At 43.0% G+C, this 22,500-nt stretch overlaps 1 protein-coding gene across 4 annotated transcripts in view; it reads left to right on the forward strand.

Annotated features, from left to right (window-relative positions):
* Positions 1-22,500, forward strand: part of GNAS (GNAS complex locus) — a 194,491-nt gene that overhangs the window by 157,981 nt on the left and 14,010 nt on the right. For all 4 annotated transcript variants that reach the window (XM_089658639.1, XM_089658640.1, XM_089658641.1 and 1 more), the window contains 2 exons: positions 774-871; positions 22,136-22,190. In XM_089658639.1, coding sequence (XP_089514765.1) covers positions 774-871; positions 22,136-22,190 — 153 coding nt within the window. The remainder of the gene's footprint in view (positions 1-773; positions 872-22,135; positions 22,191-22,500) is intronic.

Below are 22,500 nucleotides of genomic sequence, written 5' to 3' on the forward strand. Positions count from 1 at the left end.
GTTTGTTTTTAGAGTTGATATTGATTGCAAAGGATATTGTAATTAACATTGTTGTACTACATTTAAAGGAAGCCTGTCAGTGTAGAAATAAGAGCTGCATTTTTTGACATTTGTTTTTGAAAGTGCAGGCTCTACGGCCACTGTCCTGATCCTGACTTTAAAGTGTTGCTTCACATTTTACAGAAAAAATGTAAGGGTGAACCAACAGTGCATACCTGCCCTACTTACCTCCAGGGTTGCTGAGTTGCCAGAAGCCCCACAGTCGCTCCAATAGTCCGGGGACTCGAATTCCTGTTCTTCCCAGTCAACTCTTTTAGGACGGACCAGATGGGTTCTGATAGGGACATCTCTGCACAGAGCAGGAGATCTATTAAGAGAGGACTAATGCAAAGCCAGAAGAGGCTTAAATTAAAAAAAAAAACAAAAAAAAAAAACACAGAAAACATAAGTGTTGAGTTTCGCAGTATTATGTACTTTTTGAGTTTTGAGTACTTTGAGAGTTCTTTAACACTTTTAATGGGTCAGATACAAGTACTTATCTCTGCCCTGTTGGGTGGATGGACGGTAGGCCGAAACCTCTAGGAAAAAAAAGAAAAACCTATTTCTGTAGCAGAGTGGGGGAAGATGGAGAGGAGTAGACTTCATTTCATGGGTGAAGTTCCACTTTAAGTCAGTTTTAACGCGAAATTCTTCACATTTGGTTGCAGGTGAACGTCAAAGCTCCAGATGTCTTTGCAAAGTGTTAACTAGCGGTCTGTTTGCTCTTTTTCCAGGAGTTCTATGAACATACAAAAGCACTCTGGCAAGATGAAGGTGTGAAGGCCTGCTACGAGAGATCGAATGAGTACCAGCTTATCGACTGCGCACAGTAGTGAGTGTCCCTCCTCTTTACATTACGCTTGGTTTGGCTTTTATTATTACATCGAGTTTTTATATAGCGCCAAAGCTATGAGCTGTATTCACGTTTTCAGTCCACATCTCTTGTTGTGCAGTGATGGGTATATGGGCAGGCATTTTATGGTCACTGCAGAGAAGACCTTTTCAAGTTCATTGCCTTAGTATGTATTTTAGCTCCTCTAGCTCGTACCATAGACATTATATGTTGAGTATGCTACATGTCAGCACTGCTTCAAAATGTTGTCATGTCAGTGTAAACTGGCCCTTTTAGAAATTAAAATAAATTGATATGTCTTATGATACAACACCCAGGATTGCTATGTAGGATGCCACCTTACATAATTCTAGTTGCAGATGACCAAAATTAATTGTCTTTATTGAAATGTACCCCATAGTCTTCCTGTGGTAGTTTCACCTCCCTTGGTGAGGAGAAAAAAGTAGATGTTTTTGCAGGTGAGACAGCTAGCATTTACAGACTTTATCTTTTTTTGAAAAGTTTTTTTCTTCCTGAAAACTTTCTGAAAGCTCCATAAAGTGTTTCTTTTAATTTTCGGCTGTGTGCAGTGCAAGTAAGGCTAACAAGTGGCTCTTTCAGCATATGGCAGCATAAATGAAGCAGGGGGCTGTGGTAGGAGGTAACACAAGTAAAAAGGACAATAGCGTGTATTGTTTCCAGGGTGCTGGTGTCCCGGCAATTGCTGCCGCACAGCCTCCGCATGAATAACTGACATATTTCGAGAGTCCCACTTGTGACGGCAGCCATAGCTTGTCCTTCTATCAACCCCCCCCCCCCCCCAATTGCTGTACAATTAGAGCTTATTGAAGTTCAAGAATAGGTTTAGTTAATTCCGGTTGTTAGAAAACTGCATGTATAGGTGGTCCGGTGACCTGAAGTGCTCTCCTAAGCACTGTTCATACCTATACTGATCCAGATGTGATCTCAGGAAAACACAAATGGTTTCTGTGATGCCTCCTAGCTGAGGAGCTCTCAGTCTGGAATTAAAACTAGTTATGTTCCCATAAATCAACCAGAGCTTTTTATTCTATGCTTTGTCTGTGATGCCCATGTGGTGGTGAGGGAACGGCACAGATATAGCGTGGTCTTAATCTCAATTATTTTAAAGGTAAACTGTCAAGAGCTGTTTAAGAAATGCTGGCCGCCGGGCGGTCACGCTGGCCGCCGGGCGGTCACGCTGGCCGCCGGGCGGTCACGCTGGCCGCCGGGCGGTCACGCTGGCCGCTGGGCGGCCTTGTTGGCCGCCTGGCTTTTTGTGTGGGGAAACCCCCTCTCCGTTAAAAATTTGGCAGATCAAGAGTTCTGGCACCACTCTGACCTCAGTAGCTGCATGGCTCTTCTAAAGTTAGTCATACAAGCATCGGTTTCTCTATGCTGAACAGTGTGGATGAAGCAATCTCCCCTGCCAGCTATTGTATTGTGATACTGACACATCACATTTTGTTCTGCCAGGTGGGGCTGAAGGGGCCACCCACAATTCCAGTTTCAAATGATTCAGCAGGAATCGACTAAAATTTGAGCTGTGTATAGCAGCCTCAGTATAGAAGCCAGGCGACTCACATTTTCAGGAGGTGGTTCACAATATGAACTGACCTTTCCCTTGACAGATTTTGTACAGGTACACAGGTAAAAAATATTTCTTGGTGTCTGGTGTATGTCCTTTCCAGTATGTAGGAGAAAAAAAAAAACTTCTGTGCAAAAGTGTTGTCATCCCTGGCCATCTCTAGACTGCTGGACTATAAAACACCTACCCCTGTCCTTATCTCCCTAACATAGTGGGAGGGCACTTTCTGTAGTCCATAGAGGAGATTTGGGCAGGTAACACTTTTTTGATTTTATTGTTGGGTTTTCAGTGCAGTACAGAGAGAGTTCACTGGATTTCTAGCAGGGCAATACATTTTGTTTAGTACATAAAGTATTTTTAATTTTATATATATTTGATTTTGCATTTCTGGGTAGTGGGAGCACGTGCCCTACCTGCACCGCCATTTGCGGCCACGGCTGTCAATCACCGGGCCCCGGCCGGTAATTACTCGCCAGCGCCCGGTGATTTCCGAGGATCTCTGACGGGAAGGAGGACTGGTTTGTTTACGAACAGTCCTCCTCCCTGTCAGCTTGGGCACTCTGCTGTGGATGACTGTGCACAGCCATCCACATCAGTGTGATTACAGTGAATCACACACATCCCGCCCCCTAGTAAAACACTCCCAGCACATTGTTAACCCTTTGATCGCCCCTCATGTTAACCCCTTCCTGCCCTGTGCCATTAGTACAGTGTCAGGTTTTTTTTTTGTTTGTTTTTAGCACTGATCATTGTATTGGTGTCACTGGGGATGTCGGTGACACCAAGTTTCCCCCAGTGTCAGAATGTCCGCTGCAGTCCCGCTATAAGTCGCTGATCACCGCCATTACTAGTAAAAATGAATGAAAAAAAAATCCCAGTATATATACCACCATTTGTAAACACTATAACTTTCACACAAACCAATTCATTTACATGTATTGGGATTTTTTTTCTAGAAAAGACATAGCATGATACATTTTGATGTAAATTTATGATGAAATTAGATTTTTTAATAACATTTTTTTATTGGACACGTTTTAATAGCAAAAAGTCAAAAATATAGTTTTTTTTCTTTCTTAAAATTGTCGGTCTGCGGTTTTTTGCACTATAAAAAAAAAGATATTCAAGTACTACCAAAAGAAACCTCTATTCGTGGGGGAAAAAAGAGACATTTCATTTGGGTGCAGAGTTGCATGACCGCGCAATTGTCAGTTAAAGCAACGCAGCGCCGTAATTAAATAAAATGGCCTGGTCAGGAAGGGGGGTGAAATCCTCAAGAGGGCAAGTGGTTAAAAAACTAAAACATGAAAAAACAGGCATGTATTGCAGAGATGTAATGCATATTTTATTTCATTTTTGTTTGCACGTACCTCTGTAAAGCTGCATACGTATACGTTGGGTCCTCTTTGGCTCTGGCCTTGTTCATTGTGCCATGATTATTCACAGCTCATTGCAGAAAAACGAGGCAAAAGGCAATTGTTAATTTACAGTCATGCTACATGTGTATATCCAGAAATTCCAGCCACCACCACCTGTGTACTGAGAATGGACATCCATGTGACTTGTAATAGACTTCTAAACAGGTTTCTTCACAGTAAGAGCTGTGAAAATGTGGAATAGACTCCAAGAGTTGGTTCTGGCCAGCTCAGTGGATTGCGTCAAAGTCCTGGATTGTTTCCTAGATACACAGAATATAACAGGATACTAACATTTATAGGTAAGGTTGATCCAGGGAATATCCGATTTGCCTCTCGGGGGATCAGGAAGGAATTTCTTTCCCTGCAGGAGCAAATTGGATCATTCTTTGCTAGTTTTTTTGCCTTCCTCTGGATCAACTGAGGGTATAGGATTATAACTTTTTTTTTTTTGCTATGGTTGAACTGGATGGACTTTTTTGTCTTTTTTTTTTTTTTTTTCTGCCAGACTATGTAATGTTTCTTTTTTTGTATTAAAAATAAATGCTTGTGGCTGTAGGACTGTTCTATTATGAAGCTGCAATCTCCTTTTACAAAACCATCTCTACTGCCCCTGCCTGATTATGGGACTTGTGTTTGTGAGCCGTGCAGGCTTGTGTAATGCTGCTGGCTTCCAGTGTCTGCACTTGGTATTTGGGTGGATTTTGTACTGGGCTGCCTCGTGTGATGTCATGACAGATGATTGCTAACAGGCTGAGCTCCTATTGGCTTCTGCTTCTTCGTCATAACAGGGCCCCTGCAGCCTGAGAGCTTTGTGAAGGGCCAGATAGAATCCTGTGTATACAGCATATAGGATTCCCTGACACCGGCAAGATTTAACCCCTATGTACTCATTCTCAAGGTTATTGCACATTAAATAATTCCATAGACCTGACCCAGCACAGTGTGGCTGGGCTATTAGGAAGGCAAAGTTTGTTGTCCATTGCAACCAGATTCTAGCTGTTGGCTTATAGGGAAAGTTAAAGCAGAGTTCCACTCTCACTGTAAAAAAATGTCAGCAGCTACAAAAACTGTAGCTGCTGACCTTTTTTTTTTTAAAACAGCCATTCACCTGTCCCACGATTCCGCGGTTCCCCTGCCGCAGCCCGTTTCACTGGCTGTCCTGTATTCCAGGCGCCGGCATCTTCAGTGTGGGCACCCGGCTGTGACAGCTTGCGGCTTCACAGCCGGGTGCCCACTGTCCATGTGCAAGTAGCGCTGCACTTCCTGAATGGCCCCATAGTCTTCTGGGATCTGTCACGTGTCCCAGAAAGACTACAGGGAAGGACAACTTCTGCTTCCGATCGCCTATGCGATAGCAGAGGAAGGGGGAGCGGGTACCTGTCAATTTTGGGTACCCGCTCCCCAAAGGTGCCTATCCTTAATGAGGAGTGGGGGACCAGTCTTTTAAAGCGGAACTTCCCCTTTTGGGTGGAATTCTGCTTTAAAGCAGCTCTTTATACAAAACCAGTGTCCCTTTTTTAATGTCATGTCTAAAGATCTGTTTAAAGGCATATTTCACCTATAGGGCTAGAGGAAGTAATCGATGGGCTACAAGTGTGATGACATCATTTGAGGTAGGAGTCCCTCTGCAAAACACAAGGATCAGAGGGCGTACCAGCCTAGCACGTTACCTCAGCTGTTCCTTTATTCATATATAAAAAAAAAAGCATACAGGCGTACCTCGGTTTACGAACGCCTCGGTTAAAAAACCGCCTCAGTTAATGTAATTTTTTGGTTTACAAATGAAAAGCCAATAAAAATGCCTCAGTTTTCGAATTATTTTTTTCGCAATTCGAACTCATTAATTGGTTTTCAGTGCATTTACCTTTTTTTTTTTTTTTTTTTTTTTTTTCTTCAAATCCTGTACCGTACTATACCTTTAAAGTGCACTTTAGAAAGTTTTGAACAGAAGACTTTTTTTTTTTTTTTTTTTACCTCCGGAACGTATTGGTTTTCAATGCAATTACAAATTTAATTTTTTATGCCTTTAAAGTGCACTTTATAAAGCGTTTTGAACAGATAAAACTTTTTTTTTTTTTTTTTTTTTACTTTTTTTTTTACTTTTTTCTGACCTCCAGAACAAATTAATTGGTTTTCAATGCATTCCTATGAAAGACCGCGTTTTGGTTTACAATGTTTTCTCAATACGAGAAGCCCCGCAGAACGAATTAAATTCATAAACCGAGGTAGGCCTGTTCTCACAAATGACAGAATAAATGGCACATCGATCAAACAATGAGTACGAAAGATCCATTATCTCCTGCGCTCAAACACTCAGATCAAACGGGCGTTCGTAACAAGCAGCGTGTTCATCCGCTGGTGATCAGAGGTTTTGCAGCTCTATCATGAAGCTGGGGAAGCTTGATAAAACTGTAGAAGAAGATGAAAGAGAGCGCACAAACCTTGCGCATTACCTCAATAAATAGTGACTAATTTTATTACTAAGGAAATATACTCACAAAGCGATGGTATAACAGGCATAAGTAACCATAATCCACACAGGGTTACAGGAAAATCCAAAAGTGGGGGGGATGAAGGCTAACGTGTTTTGAAGGGTGCTCCCTTCTTCATCAGAGCTGGGTTGAGCAGATAGAGACTTCAGTATGGCAGAGTTCCCATGGCAAGGAGATATTCAGCCACTGAGTATTACAGCAGTTCAGCCTGGCTGAACTGAAAAGACCTTAAAATTTAATGCAGGCCTCCTATTTGAATGAAATACCTGACGCATTGCACAGGTTTTATTACAATATGTACAATTTTTCCTAACCGACAATAACATTCACAGTCCGAATTTTTCATCCTCTTCTTTTCATTTTTGACCACAGGGACCAGAGCATTCAAAGTCCGTTTTGACCCCACTAACAAACAATCAAATGAATTATTTGGAAATGAAAACATTTGAAGAATTCTGCTGGTATATAGCCAGTTTTATGTGTGTACAGGGTGTCCCTAAAGTCTGGACATATCGGCAAAATGCATGTTTTCAATACATTTTCCAACATTTTATTCATTGGCATATTAATAATGTCTTCAATGTGATTTCCTCAAATTTTGCGATGCGACGTTCCATGCACTTTGCAAGATTCACATGAACCTGATACAGTAACTCCATATTTTCATCAATTTGAGCACATTTGTTCATGATGTGTTCCTTCAGGCAATTCATATCTGTGATCTCATTGAGTACACCTTCTCCTTTATCATACCCCAAAAAAAAGAAGTCAAGGGGGTTAAAGTGTTACTAAACCACTGACCCTGCATTCACTCTGTCTGGTCTCCCACAGTACACACAACATGGAAATGCAGTAATTTTAGTAAATATAAACTACTAAATACCTTTTCCCATCAGTGACCAATTATGTAAAAAAATTAAAAAAAATAATTAAAAAATTGAAATCCTGAGAGAACTGCCTGCACATACTTAGATATGATCAGAATAAAACGCTTGGACATTTTGTAATTACAAGAACTTGTCTGAGTTTGGAATGACTGTAGATCATGCAAAGAGCGAGGCGTATAGGAGCCCAGGAGCATCACTAAAATGCCATGGATTAAAGCTGCACTCCAGTCAACACTTTTTTTGGAGGGGGTGTTTTTTGTATAAACTTTGCAAAGAGTTAAAACCTTTTTTGTAAGCTTTATATCGCTGATGTTTCCTTTTCTGAAGATACAACAGAATACAAAGGGAAATCTAACCTTTACAATTGTCAAAGAAACATGCCCATGTATTTATTTCAGGCACTTGTATAGCGCCGTCAATTTACGCAGAGCTACACACACACACACACACACACACACACACACTCAAACACTCAAACACTCACACTCACACACACTCACACACACTCACACACACTCACACACACTCACACACACTCACACACTCACACACTCACACACACTCACACACTCACACACACTCACACACTCACACACTCACACACACTCACACACTCACACACACTCACACACTCTCACTCTACATTCAGGCCCTAACCATCAAGGGGCGTACAATCTAAGGTCCCTAACTTACATTCATACATACACATACTAGGGACAAGTTAGACAGGAGCCAATTCACCTACCAGCATGTCTTTGGAGTGTGAGAGGAAACCGGAGTACCCAGAGGAAACCCGCACAGGGAGAACATGCAAACTCCAGGCAGGTGGTGCCGTGGTTGGGATTCAAACCACTGACCCAAGTACTGCCAGGTGGAATTGCTAACCATTTAGCCACAGTGCTGCCCCTGGATGTGTATAATCATTGCATCTTCATGAAAATCAATAATGTAATAAACCAGCTAACACTTCCCTGATGGTGGCACCCTCTTGTACCGCCTTTATTCAGGGCTTACATTTCTGTAATGGAGGACTTCTAAGGAGATATCTTCTTTGGACATCGCACTGCTTGGCAAAAAAAAAAGTTTTGGCTAAAGTTGGACTTTCAGGGTGCCCACCCACATTTAAATCTGATCACTCAGTCAATGCAAAACAGATTTGACCCATGTGTAAATTAAAAAGAAAAGTACAAACCCTTGTGTGCCCAATTTAGATGCAGACATTCTCAAATCAGAGTGGGCATTTAAATGAATAAAAATTTTGATGCATTTCAAGACCCCCTTTTTTGTTTTTTGTTTTTTTTAACTGGTAATAATAAAATATTTGAATGTTAGAATTGATGAAAAAATGGAGTAATAGAGTATTAGAAGGCGTGAAATACATTTCCCCGAGAAATTTTTTTTTTAGGACAGCACAGTGGCATAGTGAGTAGTCTTCTGCCTTGTGGGTATGTCCACTGTGGGCACACTACGCATGGAGTTTGCATATTTCCTCTGGGTATTCAAAGTTCATTCACACTCCAAAGGCAATTGGTTCAAATTGTCCATGGACAAATCATCAAATGCTTCATGCCAGGCCTAACTGACAAATTTGGGAGGGTTGAGGAAAGGCCTGTGACCTACATACTGCTAGGACAGATTCCTCCATCCACACAAAAAAGGTAGATGGAGGTACCCTACTGACACTGATCCATGGCTGCAGCTGCTGATCACCAGTTTTCCAGATTGCCAGCGACTGCCTTCTGTAGAACAGGGATGACCACCCATTGATTACATTTTCGTCCGTCTCTGAACAGCTTTTTGGCAAGTCTCTATTGTAAGATCTGAGTGTAGATGTATTTTCAGTACTTGTGTTGTATAGTATGTTGTTATTGGGTAACACAATAGTTAAGGTGTGTTTTTGATTTTATTTGTGATGAGTAGGTATTAATAATATTGTCCACAAAGCCAAGGAAACAAATAGAGGGGTTTATTTACTAAAACTAGTGAGTTCAAAATCTGGTGCAACTCTGCATAAAATTCAGGTCATCTTCCAGGTTTTATTGTCATCGCTTCACTGAACAAGCTGACGTTAGAAGCTGATTGGCTGCCATACACAGCTGCACCAGATTCTGTGCGCTCCAGTTTTTAGGAACTCTCCCCCATAGAGTCAGCCAGTGCTGACTGCACCAGGTAGAGAGATCCTGACAGCCAGGTACTTGGCCTTTTCAGAAGCAGATTTTGGTAACACCAGTCTCCGTGGTTCTCACCAGAACAGTTTCTTTTTACACCCCGGGTCACATCAAAGCAGATTTTGAAATTGTGCGACTTAAAATGAAGACGCACGATTTCAAAATTGGGTGACCTGCTGATTTTCGTTGCGATTTGCAAGACATCGGACACAGATGTCTATGCAAATCGCAACAAATGTAGTCCATGCACTGCTTTAGAAATCGGTGTGGTTGCAACCAAGTCGGAACCGCACCGATATGACTGCTGTAATAGCGGACAATGTATGGACAATTGTAAGTCGCCTGGCATGCAAACCACATGCCAAATTGCACCCGATGTGACCGGGAACTTAAAGGGAATCTGTCATTTTTGTCCATTCATGCGCTCAGTTGACAACCCCTCCCCAAAACTCTCTCACACACAGGATCACCGGGGCCATTTACGTACCCTTGTTGCACTGCAAATTGCTGTATCAATTTACCTGCCATAGGAGCCAACCAAATTGTGGACAGGAGGTCGGCTGTGTGTTTGGAAGATAAGGGCTCAATCACTCGATTGTAAACAATGCAGCATTAGATCTGTAAATTGTATAATATTTTACAAATCTGAACACAACAGTGGAGGCCAATGCACATAGGAAAAAAAGATCTGGGAGATTTGTTCATAGTCAGCCATTTACATCTTCATACATGTACATGTGTAAGTGAATACATCTGAGCGAGAGGAATGGAAGAATTTTACAGATGTGCTGGATTATTTTTTATTTATTATTATTTCAGGTACTTTTATAGCGCCGTCACTTTACGCAGCGCTTTACATATATATTGTACATTCGCATCAGTCCCTAACCCTCAAGGGGTGTACAATCTAAGGTCCCTAACTCACATTCATACATACACATACTAGGGCCAATTTAGACCGGGGCCAGCAAACCTACCAGCATGTCTTTGGAGTGTGGGAGGAAATCTGAGCACCCGGAGGAAACCCACGCAGGCACATGGAGAACATGCAAACTCCAGCCAGGTGGTGCCGTGGTTGGGATTCGAACCAACGACCTTAGTACAGCCAGGTGGAAGGGCTAACCTTTGCCCAGGATTACATGTCTCTTGTTTACAGGAGCACTTTACTGACCATTAGATGTAGTATTTTTGCACAGGAAGAAGACCTCCTGAAAAGTGTGTATCAATGCGTGTCACAATAAGGCTACGTTCACACTAGCCTTGTGTGCAGGCGGCAGAGAGGCGTTTGGGAAGCGTTTTTACCGCTTCCCAAACGCCTCTGCCAACTCTGCACATTACAGCACATGGTGCTGTTCTAACAGGAGCGTTTGCGTCGCGTCGCTTTTGCGTCGCGGCAAAACGGACGCCTCTGGTCGAGTCAGGAGGCTTTGAAGCCTCCTATTCTCGTCTATGGTGCCGCTCCGCAAACGCCCGGCCGGCGTTTGCGGTGCGGTTGCGACGCGGTTGCGGGGCGTTTGCGGAGCGGTAACACCACTCAAATGCATTCTAGGCGTTTGTGGGGCGTTATTAACCGCGCATGCGGCGTTTGCGGAGCGTTTGCCGAGCGTTAAAAACGCTCCGCAAACACCGGACCAACGCTTGCCAAACGCTATAGGGGCGTTTGGCAAGCGTTGGCAAAACAGCCTAGTGTGAACGAGCCCTAAGAGTCTAACATTGTATAGTAAAGGAAGTCCTTCATGGCGTATAGTTCCATATAGTTACAAGGCCTCTCTGCCTTTGCAGCGGCATCTTTTCCAATGCTCAGAGCTCTGGTGTCTGTGGGACAGGAGAGCCTCTGGAGCAGTGCAGAGTGTTCCTAGATTGTATAAGACAGGCTAATACTCGCTTCCCATCCAGGGCCAGCGGGGCCCCTCCTTTCAAACTGCTTGTGTAAACTGGGAGCAGCAGAGCTATTTTTAGCCTGGCTGCAGCAGAAGAAGGGGGGGGGGGGGGGTGGAGAGGGGTGGCCCTTGCTCACGGAGGAGGGTGCATGAAAGGGTGGATCCAGCGCTTGCTGCACATGACTAGGTTCTGCTTTTCATGCTGAAGGGAAATGACTTTCATGTCAGATGTCGTCTTGTACTGCAGGATCCCGAGGAAGACTTCTTGCGGACGTGGCCTGCTTCCATGCGTGTGGAATGCGGCCACCGATGGTTGCTGCAGAGGGAGAAATAACTCCTACGTAGCAGATGAGGAGGCAATATAGAACTGGTGGTCCCTCAGGAGCTGGAGGGGCACATTGTGCCATTGCCTCCTCTGTCATGACCAGCTTGCAGCCTGAGGGTTATGTAGCTCATTTTTATCAGGTACAGCGGTGATGTGTTATTTCCAGTTCCTTCTCAGCTTAAAGCAGGGGTGTCAAACTGGCAGCCCTCCAGCTGTTGTGAAACTACAAGACCCATCATGCCTCTGCCTGTGGGAGTCTTGCTTATAACTATCGATCTTGCAATGCCTCATGGGACTTGTAGTTTGGCAACAGCTGGAGGGCTGACAGTTTGACACCCGTGGCTTAAAGGATAAAGATACTATAAGGTGCTAGGGGAAATCCCATCTCTGATAGCCACCATCTACACAGCTGCCTCCTGGGGAGATTTTTCTCTCTAGGGTTTGATGACAACTGTAAAATTAGAAGTCTCGCCTCAACTTCTCACCAGTAGAGGAAATTTCTCCAGAGTGGACACAGACTGCAATAAAAACTTTACAGGGGTTTTAACACTTCATCATTCCATGTAACTTCATCAGAATCCCCCTTCACCTCTGTCGATATAGCATACAAATATAAAAATGGTGATTTTATGTCTTGGCATTACGGTTTTCCACCTCATACACATAGACAAGGTTTTTAATTTACTGTTTTTGCCCCATATAGAAGATTATCATACAAGTTATTCATGTACCTCATACAGGAAAATATTTAAAGTTCTGTGCTGTTTCCTGGTATTTTTTTTCTTTTTTATTGGTGAAAACTTTTAATTCTCTGGTATTTAAAGTGATTGTAAAGTCACATTTTTAATTAACATAGAGGTTTTTACATACCGTATTTCTCGCTCCATAAGACATACCTAGATTTTAGAGGAGGAAAACAAGAAAAAAAATATTCTGAACCAGTGGACTGCAGACATAGTACAGGAAATGACCAGAGACTGCGGACACGGTACAGGGGATGACCAGAGACTGCGGACACGGTACAGGGCATGACCAGAGACTGCGGACGCGGTACAGGGCATGACCAGAGACTGCGGACGCGGTACAGGGCATGACCAGAGACTGCGGACGCGGTACAGGGCATGACCAGAGACTGCGGACGCGGTACAGGGCATGACCAGAGACTGCGGACGCGGTACAGGGCATGACCAGAGACTGCCGACACAGCGGGTATTTGGCGGGAATACCGGTCTGGCCGCTCCATATTCACTCCATAAGACGCACAGACATTTTCCCCCATTTTTTTTTGGGGGGGGGGGGGGGAGTGCGTCTTATGGAGCGAAAAATACGGTATCGCACAAAGCAGACCATTATCTCTGTTGCTGTCACTCTCCTCGAGTGCCCCATAGCAAGCTGCTTGCTTTGGGGGCACACATCTGGGCTCGCTCCTGCAAACTGTACCTCATCAGCTAGGGAGTGGGATTCGCCAATGTTTTATGCAGGATTGTCCAGCATAATGAAAACTCTTTGGAACGATCTCTAAAATGCGCAAAGTTTACTACAACTAATCTCGGCTCAGTGGTGCACATAAATCTCTTCCCTACAATGAAACAATATTGCTGGGGTGTGCGTGTGGGTTTTTTTTTTACTTAATTTATGACTAACTTTATTTGCCAAAAAATGGCCCTCTGGTTCTATGCTGCACCTTCTGCTTTCAGCAAATTTTCTGGAGGAGTGCCGGGCAATGGCAGCCCACATATTTCCCTTGCTACGAGTTTCTTTTAAACCAGCCATGCCTCCCATCAGCAGTCACGCTGGTGGACTGTCTGCCATGATGTCCGGTTTATCTCTACTTAATAAGGGCATTATAAATTGACCGGATTTTTCTCATCAGCATCTTAACGGTTACAGATCTGATGTACTTGCCTGTTCTTCATGCCCTGGCAAGCTGCCTGACAGTTTTTTGCAGCATATTCAGAATTTGTGGTTGTTTTTTAATTTCATGTGGCTTTTAGGTCTCCCTGTCTTTTTTATTTTTATATATATATATATATATATATATATATATATATATATATATATATATATATATATATATATATATATATATATATATATATATATATATATATATATTATTATACAGTATTTATAAAGTGCCAATAGTTCGCTCAGCGCTGTACATTACAAAGCGGGACAGAACATGTGACAGAACAATACCAATACAATGCAAAACATGAGGGGATTGAGGGCCCTGCTCTTTCGAGCTTACAATCTAGGAGATCATATATATATATATGTATGTATGTGTGTCCATGATATACACTGTGGCCGGCCAGTTCTGGATGGGCGTCATATGACGTCCTCCCAGAACGCGCTCTCCTGTGCGCGATCTCCGTGATTGCGGTGTCCTTCGAACACAGCTGATCACGTGATGTGATAAAAGGCCAATCACAGCGATCAGCAGTCCAATGACACGCTGATCACCGGGAAATGCAATTGCCGGTTCTCGGCTGCACTTTCCTCACGCTGTCAGATCGTGAGGAAAGTACTGCCGAGAACCGGCAGTTATTAGAGCGGGGATCGGCACCGATCATCAGTGCCCTGATGATCAGTGCCCAGCAGTGCCACCCACAAGTTCCACCCACCTGTGCCACCCACCTGTGCCCACCCACCTGTGCCCGTCAGTGCCACCAGTCAGTGCCCAGCGGTTGTGCCAGTCAGTGCCCAGCAGTGCCGCCAGTCAGTGCTGTCTCAGTACCCATCATCAGTGTCGCCTATCCGTGACACCTCATTAGTGCTGCCTATCAATGTGCCTTGGGTGCTCTTTACTGCCATTTAGCTTGAAATCCATTGTAGAGCACCACCGTGCAACTATATATGAGGTGGCCAGAAACTATCATTTCGATTTTTCTTTTATCTCTTTTGGTTTATTGTATGCATTTTGGTGGCAGGGAGTATAGATGTCTCCCAGGCATGGATTTCACTAAAAACGCACGCACGCACACGATCAATCACTGTTTTTGGTAGAAATTATATTTCTACATGGCAAATAATTTACTAGCAGGTGTAGTAGAGTAATAGAAATCCAACAGTCATGACAAGCATGCTGCTGATTCTGTGTAATTGAATCACTAATTGAAAGGGGCATGTTCAAAATAATAGCAGTGTGGAGTTCTATTAGTGAGGTAATTCATTCTTTGAAAAACAAGTGGCAATTATTGCCCTTATTTAAGGAAGGAAGGCAGCAAATGTTGTACATGCTGGTTACAGTGCATTTCTCTCTGAAATTCTGAGGAAAATGGGTCGTTCCAGACATTGTTCAGAAGAACAGCGTACCTTGATTAAAAAGTTGATTGGAGAAGGGAAAACATATAAAGAAGTGCAGAAAATGATAGGCTGCTCAGCTAAAATGATCGCAAATGCTTTAAAATGGCAACCAAAACCTGAAAGACGTGGAAGAAAGTGAAAAACTACCATTCGAATGGATAGAAGAATAGCCAAAATGGCAAGGACTCAGCCAACAATCAGCTCCAGGAAGATCAAAGGTGTAAAGTTACTTGTGAGTACTGTTACAATTAGAAGACGCCTATGTGAAGCCAAGCTATCTGCAAGAAGCCCCCGCAAAGTCCCACTGTTGAAAAAAAGACGTGCTGAAGAGGTTACAATTTGCCAAAGAGCACATTGACTGGCCTAAAGAGAAATGGTGCAACATTTTGTGGACTGATGAAAGTAAGATTGTTCTTTTTGGGTCTAGTGGCCGGAGACAGTTTGTCAGACGACCCCCAAACACTGAATTCAAGCCACAGTACACTGTGAAGACAGTGAAGCATGGTGGTGCAAGCATCATGATATGGGGATGTTTCTCATACTACGGTGTTGGGCCTATTTATCGCATACCAGGGATCATGGATCAGTTTGAATACATCAGAATACTTGAAGAGGTCATGCTGCCTTATGCTGAAGAGGAAATGCCCTTGAAATGAGTGTTCCAACAAGACAACGACCCCAAACACACCAGTAAACGTGCAACATCTTGGTTCCAGACCAACAAGATTGACGTTATGGAGTGGCCAGCCCAATCCCCGGATCTTAATCCAATAGAAAACTTGTGGGGTGACATCAAAAATGCAGTTTCTGAGGCAAAACCAAGAAATAGAGAAGAACTGTGGAATGTGGTCCAATCATCCTGGGCTGGAATACCTGATCACAGGGGCCAGAAGTTGGGTGACTCCATGCAACACAGATGTACAGCAGTTCTCAGAAACAGTGTGACTACAACCAAATATTCATTCAGTGATTCAAAGGAAAGCAAAATCTTCAAACATTTCTCAGTTTATATAGTGAATGTTTGAGTTTGTAAAGAAGAATACAAACACTGCTATTTTTTTTGAACCGTCTAATATTCACTTTTCTTCAAATTTGTGTTCCTCTTAAAAAAAATTGATCTATTTTTCTTCATGTTTTGATTTGGAATAGAATGTGTTGTGTTCCCAATGCATTTGTGTGGATGGAAATAAAAGCTCTTAGAAGGATTTTGAGCTTTATTCACTTTTTTCAACACACTGCTATTTTTTTTAACATAACCGTGTGTGTGTGTGTATATATGTGTGTGTGTATATATATATATATATATATATATATATATATATATATATATATATATTTTTTTTTTTTTTTAATTCTTAGTTTATATATCGCCAACAGTGTGCTCAGCGCTTAACAATATAACGGGAGGCAATACATTTCAATACAAGAGGGTTAGGAGGGCCTGATCCCTGGAGCTTACAATCTAAAAATATGAAGCATGTATGATTTTTTTGATCCAGCTTGTGGAGTCTGTAGGTACATTTTTACAAGGTATGCGTATTCTCCATTTCCGTTTGGTGTGCGACTGCACATGAACAGGAATTCTGCTGCTGCTTTTCTTCTGTACCTTGCTAAAGCCAGTCAGGCCCTGATAGTAAATGAAAGACAATAGACTGATTCCTCCATTCACACTATACAGCATGGATGAACAAATCTCTTGCTGTGGCTATTGTATTTTGACAGCCAAGTCTGCTGGTTGTCAAAATACCCAGACAGTGGCTGCATCTGATCGGATGCTGGTGCTGTTTGGCTGGAAATGGTCTAGCATGCTGCTTTGACAAAAATGGAATGATTTGACTTTTGTCAACCGGCTCAGGGCCACCTACTGAGTGAAGTTTGCATAGTGCACGACTGGCTTTACTTTTCAGGGTTTTTTGGTGTTTTTCCTGAAACTCCAAACTTGTAAACAATACTTTGCAGTGGCCTGCTGGAGCTCTGGTCGCCCGCTAATGACTGATTGGGAGGAGGCTGCTCACATTTACACGAGTATAAAGAGTGTATTGTGGGTTTTGGAAAAGGGGGGGGGGAGCATTTAAATGATGTATCTTTGTTCTGCCGCCTGGCCCCGCTCCAGAGATCTCTCACAAGGTTTCGTGCTGACGATCTATTTATAGTAATGTGGCCCCATTGTCATGGCAACAGAGCTGGAGGCCAGGGCGCGGGCAGCTATTTCTGGGCCGTTTGTAATGTAACACTGGGAAAGTTAGATTATCCTCTCAAACTAGTCCAACTTGAGATAACCGATCAGTGATTTTTCTCCCTGTACTCTGCTCCGCTCCTTTGTGGCTGGTGCTCTTCTTCAGTAACCTGTGCCGCTGTGGTCCTGCGCCAGAGATGAGGGTCTGCAGGAGAGCCCCTCTATAGGTGTTCCTTTACTATCTCTGTGTGCTGGAGGCCCCTAGTCTATAGCCAGCTTTGCCCCTCTGCCTCATTGTGGGAGGAATGTGCTTTACAGCCGGCCAACGTAAATTCTAAAAAATTTTATTTTCCTGGTGCGTTGGGTTGCATTTTACCGAGATGTTCTAAATAGGAACATTACTTAAACGTTTTCAATTTAATCAATTGTCGTGTTGAGTTCTTTACATGTTAAAGTATACGTTTTAATGTTGCCAGGCTAAAATAACCCACAGTCTATAAAGCAAGCACCCTAATTTGTCACATTATACCTTCATAGTATCTAGCTCCTCGCCAATTCAGGAAACTTCAGGTATGGGGCCCACGTGTGCACCCTCCTCTCTAGGCCCAAACACAGGTGATAGTGCAGTGTGAATGTGGCATTATAGGTGCCTGATATCTGCCTGTAAATTGAGTATTTTTAGTGAGCGCCTACTTTGTTTCCAGTATTTAGCTTAAAATATTTTTATAAAAATGACTTGTTTTTAGTGGCATAGTTCAATACAGCTGAGGTCATCTGCTATTTAACGTAGAATAAATACAAGCTTCTGGAACTCAGAGCTTCTTCTTAAATACGTATATACTTGTAAAGTCATGAGTTTGTAGGATGTTCACCTGGAGTACTTGCCTTTTACTGCTGCAAGTGCCAATGAACTCCACTCTTTCTGTGAAGAGGTTCCTCAGAATCTACTGAGAAACCATCCCCAGAAGTGTCAATGTCTTTGGTCTCCCATAGTGCTCATTGGTTCCTTATACCAACCTTCTGGCTCAAGGGCACAGTAGTGAGAGTGGAGCAGGAGGATCCAGTAGGAGTGGCTTGATGTATTCTACGCATGTGATGGGTTTACTTAAGTGCTTGTCTTTGATTCATATTTCATGTCTGAGGTTTACAAACACAATCTCCTGTGCTTGGGGGTCAACTCAAAAATTCTACTGGCTACATCTCCATCCTGGCTTTCTTGGATAACTGTTCGTCTTGCTGCCCTCAAAGTACTGGGAACTCCACAAACACTGTAACCAAAAAAGCAAACAGAGGGTACTCCAGCCTAGTGCTTAACCTCTTCACGCTGGCCGAACGCAAATGGGCGGCCTCCCGGCGTCTGGGCCTAGACGCCGAGTGGCCGCATATTTGCGTTCTATTAAAAAACATATGTGCTGAGAAAGCGCCCCCAGCACGCATATCCGGTACTCACGGAAAGGTCTCGATCTCCTCTTTCGATCGGGACCTTTCCCGATCATGTGACGGCGTGTCAGGGCGGTCACATGACCCTAAACCCCGCCCCGGCTCCTGAAACCCTTAAAGGGCCAGCCGGCGCAAAGGGCTTAAAACGCTTTCATTAGTATAAAAGTGATAAGTATTGTACTCGGATGAGTAAATCAGAAGCTCATCATATAAAACAGCACCATCCAGTCCACAATGCATCACATTCCATAGTAGGATCCTTGGACCTCTAACAGACTAATGCTCTTCGAGGATTTGCCTCTTCCTCAGAGCCTGGCTGTGTGGCCTGTTGGAGGTCCAGGGATCCTTCTATGGGATGTGATGCATTGTGGACTGGATGGTGCTGTTTTTATTTGATGAGCTTCTGATTTACTCATCCTTTGAGTACAACACATCACTTTTATACCAATAAAAGCACGTTTTAAGGATAATGCACTAGGCCAGTGGTCGGCAAGCCGCGGCTCTTTACATGCTTTAATGCGGCTCTTGTGTGCCGGGCGCCCGCTCCCCTCCCTCCTCTCGGGCGGCAGGGACTCTGCAGCGTGATCCAAAAAAAAAAACAGCCAGGGCAGCGCGCTCAAATGCAATGATTGGCCAGTCTCGCTGCCACTCACATCCTGATAGCCAGTGATTGGCTGTCAGGATGTGTGTAGGCGGGGCAGCTTGACGAACATGAGAGGAGCTAGGTTCCTCTCACAGTCCGCCCTGAAGACCAGAACGGCGTGGGAACACGGCGAGAGGAACGCGCGGAGAAAAGGTAAGTGAATTGACATAGGGGGGACTTGGCTTACTACTTGCTACTTACTTACTTACTACTACTATATGAGGGATGAATTAATAGGGGGGATGAATTAATAGGGGGGATGAATTAATAGGGGGGATGAATTACTATATGGGGGATGAATTACTATATGGGGGATGAATTACTATGGGGGATGAATTACTATATGGGGGATGAATTACTATAAAAACTTATTGAAACTAAAAACAGTGTACCATCCTATGTATTTTCAGTTTTAAAAATGTGGCTCTCAAAATAAATTTCAATCGTTGTTTTGGCAAGATTTGGCTCAGTTGAAAAAAAAAAAGGTTGCCCACCACTGCACTAGGCTAGTGCGCTCTGTGTTTTTTTTTTTGTGTTGCAATGAAATATGAATCAAAGCATAGACCTCCTATAGTCTCGATAAAGCATAGTCCTCTATAGTCTAGAATAAGAGCACAAAGTCTTATTTCTGTCTGCTGCCACGTTCCTCTGTCAGCAGAATCACTTCTGACAAGTTTTCCTGACACCCAGAAAAAAATGGTGACAGGGGAGGGATCTCCAGCAAATGGACAGACTCGGCTCTCTTCCTGTGAGCTGTGTGTTCCCTTCCCTCCAGCCGGCTCTCAGAGATCTCGCTGAGCTCTGCAGTGTGTAATTCCAGCCACCCCCCCTTTTTCTTTTTTTCCTTTCAACTTGGGCAAGCTTTATAAATTCAGCAGTCTGAACAGATGTAGAGAAGAGAAGACCACAGATAGACAGGTCAACTTATGTAGGAGGATTTGTTTCATCTCTGTGTATCACCTGAGGCCAGTCACCTCACTGGGTATATAGAAGGGTTTACAACCATTTTTAAAGGAAATGAACTGAGAAGAATGTGTAGGCTTCTGTGTCGACTTTGTCTTCGAAATGCTAATTGTATAATTGTTGTTAATGTTGTATTCGTTTGAGTAACTGATGTGGAATAAGCATGTTGCATATGAAGTCAACATTTTAAGCTGCACATTTAAGTCCGTGATTTCGAAATAATTGTAACCATTGGCCAAAAAACGTCAAACCCTAACTACAGTGAGATGAAACTGTGAGGTGTCTGTACATACCTGTAGCAGTCTTCTAAACTCTGCACTTACAGCCAATCCTTGGGGCCCTTGTAACCGGCAAGGCCTCATCAAAAGTTGTCATACTCTTCATGCCTTATGCTTGTTTCTATTATATTTATGGACCAGTAGAAATGTGAGAGGGAGATGGAAAGCTTCTACTCGAAGAGGAAGTGTTGACGCTTGGGTCCTCAAAGCTGCCTGGCATTCAGGCATAAAAGCGAGGACTTGGAGGATGCCGTAAATGCACCTTATAATTGCAGCAGATTTTTTTTTAGTAGGGTGAGGAAAGGTTAGCATCTCTCAGGTATTTATAGCGGTCTCCGTCTTGGTGACACCTGCACCCTATCATTGCTTGTCCTTGTATCACCAGGACAAAAAGTGGGGGGGGAATCTTTCTAGTGGGCACTTTCTCTTAAATATAGGATATCCATTTGATAGGTGACTAAAAAAAAAATAAAACATTAGTAATGGGGGGAGGGGTAGAGGGAGTCCCACAATAAAGGTCTCAATCCCTTGTTGGTAGGCAGTAATGGTGCCACACCCCTTATTGGCAGGACACTGAAAAGTATGAAAACCCTAACTGGAAAACTAATGGGGCTTTAAGAGGCACCATACCACAAAATGGATGTATACTCAAAGGGTATAAAAAGTACAACTTTATTGACCGTTAAAACCACGGTTGTGGTAGTGATATTTGAGCAATCCCAACACTAATCATAAAAAGAATGGCATTCTTATAGCAAACCGGTTGGACACATAACATTACAGGGTATGACCTTCGATAACATAAGAACCATAGTTGACATGTTGGCTCCAAATTGGTACTTCGATTGTTTCGTCAACGTATTTCGCAGGATAATAGCCCGCTTCCTCAGGGAGATATAACCTGATTCTAAAATTTATATAAACAAGGCCAAAAAATACTCATACAACATACTAAAGAAAATATTTATAACAAACAATATTTTACATTTACCCAATGATGGTATCAATAAATTTGTAGAAAGCCGGTAAGAACCATGAGCATTGGATCCAAGAGGGAGGGATCCCTTAATCAGAGATGCAGAGGTGCGCCAAATGGATAAAGCCGCATATCCGTAATAAAGCTGAAAAAAGTCACCAAAACAACCAAATGTTTGTGTCCCCGAGCATACAAACTACTCCCCAAGCTGGTTATATACCCCAGCTGTAAGGTCAGGGCAGCAAAAAGAAGATATTCTATATATAAAGGAACTATGGACTTCATGTATAATATATAGTCGAAATATACATACTTGGTAACACCCTTCCAGACTGCTGATTGGATTTGTCAATCACAGCCAGTGAGAAGAGCGGGGGGTGTGGCCAAGCCATGGTTTCATGTGTGAATGGACACACACAAGCTGCTTGCTATGGGGGCACCCAACAGGACTGCCAATGGGGGACCCTAGAAGTGGAGGATCCGGACTGCTCTGCAAAACCAGTGCACACAGCAGGTAAGTATATGCATGTTTGTTATTTTTTTAAACAAATATTTAAGCCTTTAGAATCCATTTAAAGTTATGTGATTGTTTTTAATAGCTTGTATTCGATGTTGATAAAAAGTCAGCTGAATGGATCTGTAACATTGTTTCATTTGTTAAAGGTGAAGTCCTAAGCTCACTTTTTTTTTTTTGTCTGCCCAGTTTTCTAGATAAAATCGAAATTGTGCAACAGAATGATTACACACCTTCTGACCAGGTGAGTGTAACTCTGCATATCAGAAGTAGTCTGCTTGTAAAATGTCTTGGAGAATCTATTCAATAGTTCATTTCTCTGTTTTGGGTGGGATAGCGCAAGGTTCGATTCAGTGTCCAGCCTTCAGAGCAGTCTGACGTTAACATTAAAGGCATCCATTTTTTTTCTTGCCAACCATTCAAATGTTTCAACTGATCACCCCATACAACACACAATTGATGTGAAAATCTATAAGAAAATTCTTTCATCTTCATAGATCTTGTCAAAATGGTCAGATCAGTAAATTTAAAACAAGCCCAGGGGTGGACTAACC

This window comes from Staurois parvus, unplaced genomic scaffold (genome assembly GCF_062004578.1).
Source record: "Staurois parvus isolate SC_StPar_1 unplaced genomic scaffold, SC_StPar_1.0 ptg001087l, whole genome shotgun sequence".
Lineage (NCBI taxonomy): Eukaryota > Metazoa > Chordata > Amphibia > Anura > Ranidae > Staurois > Staurois parvus.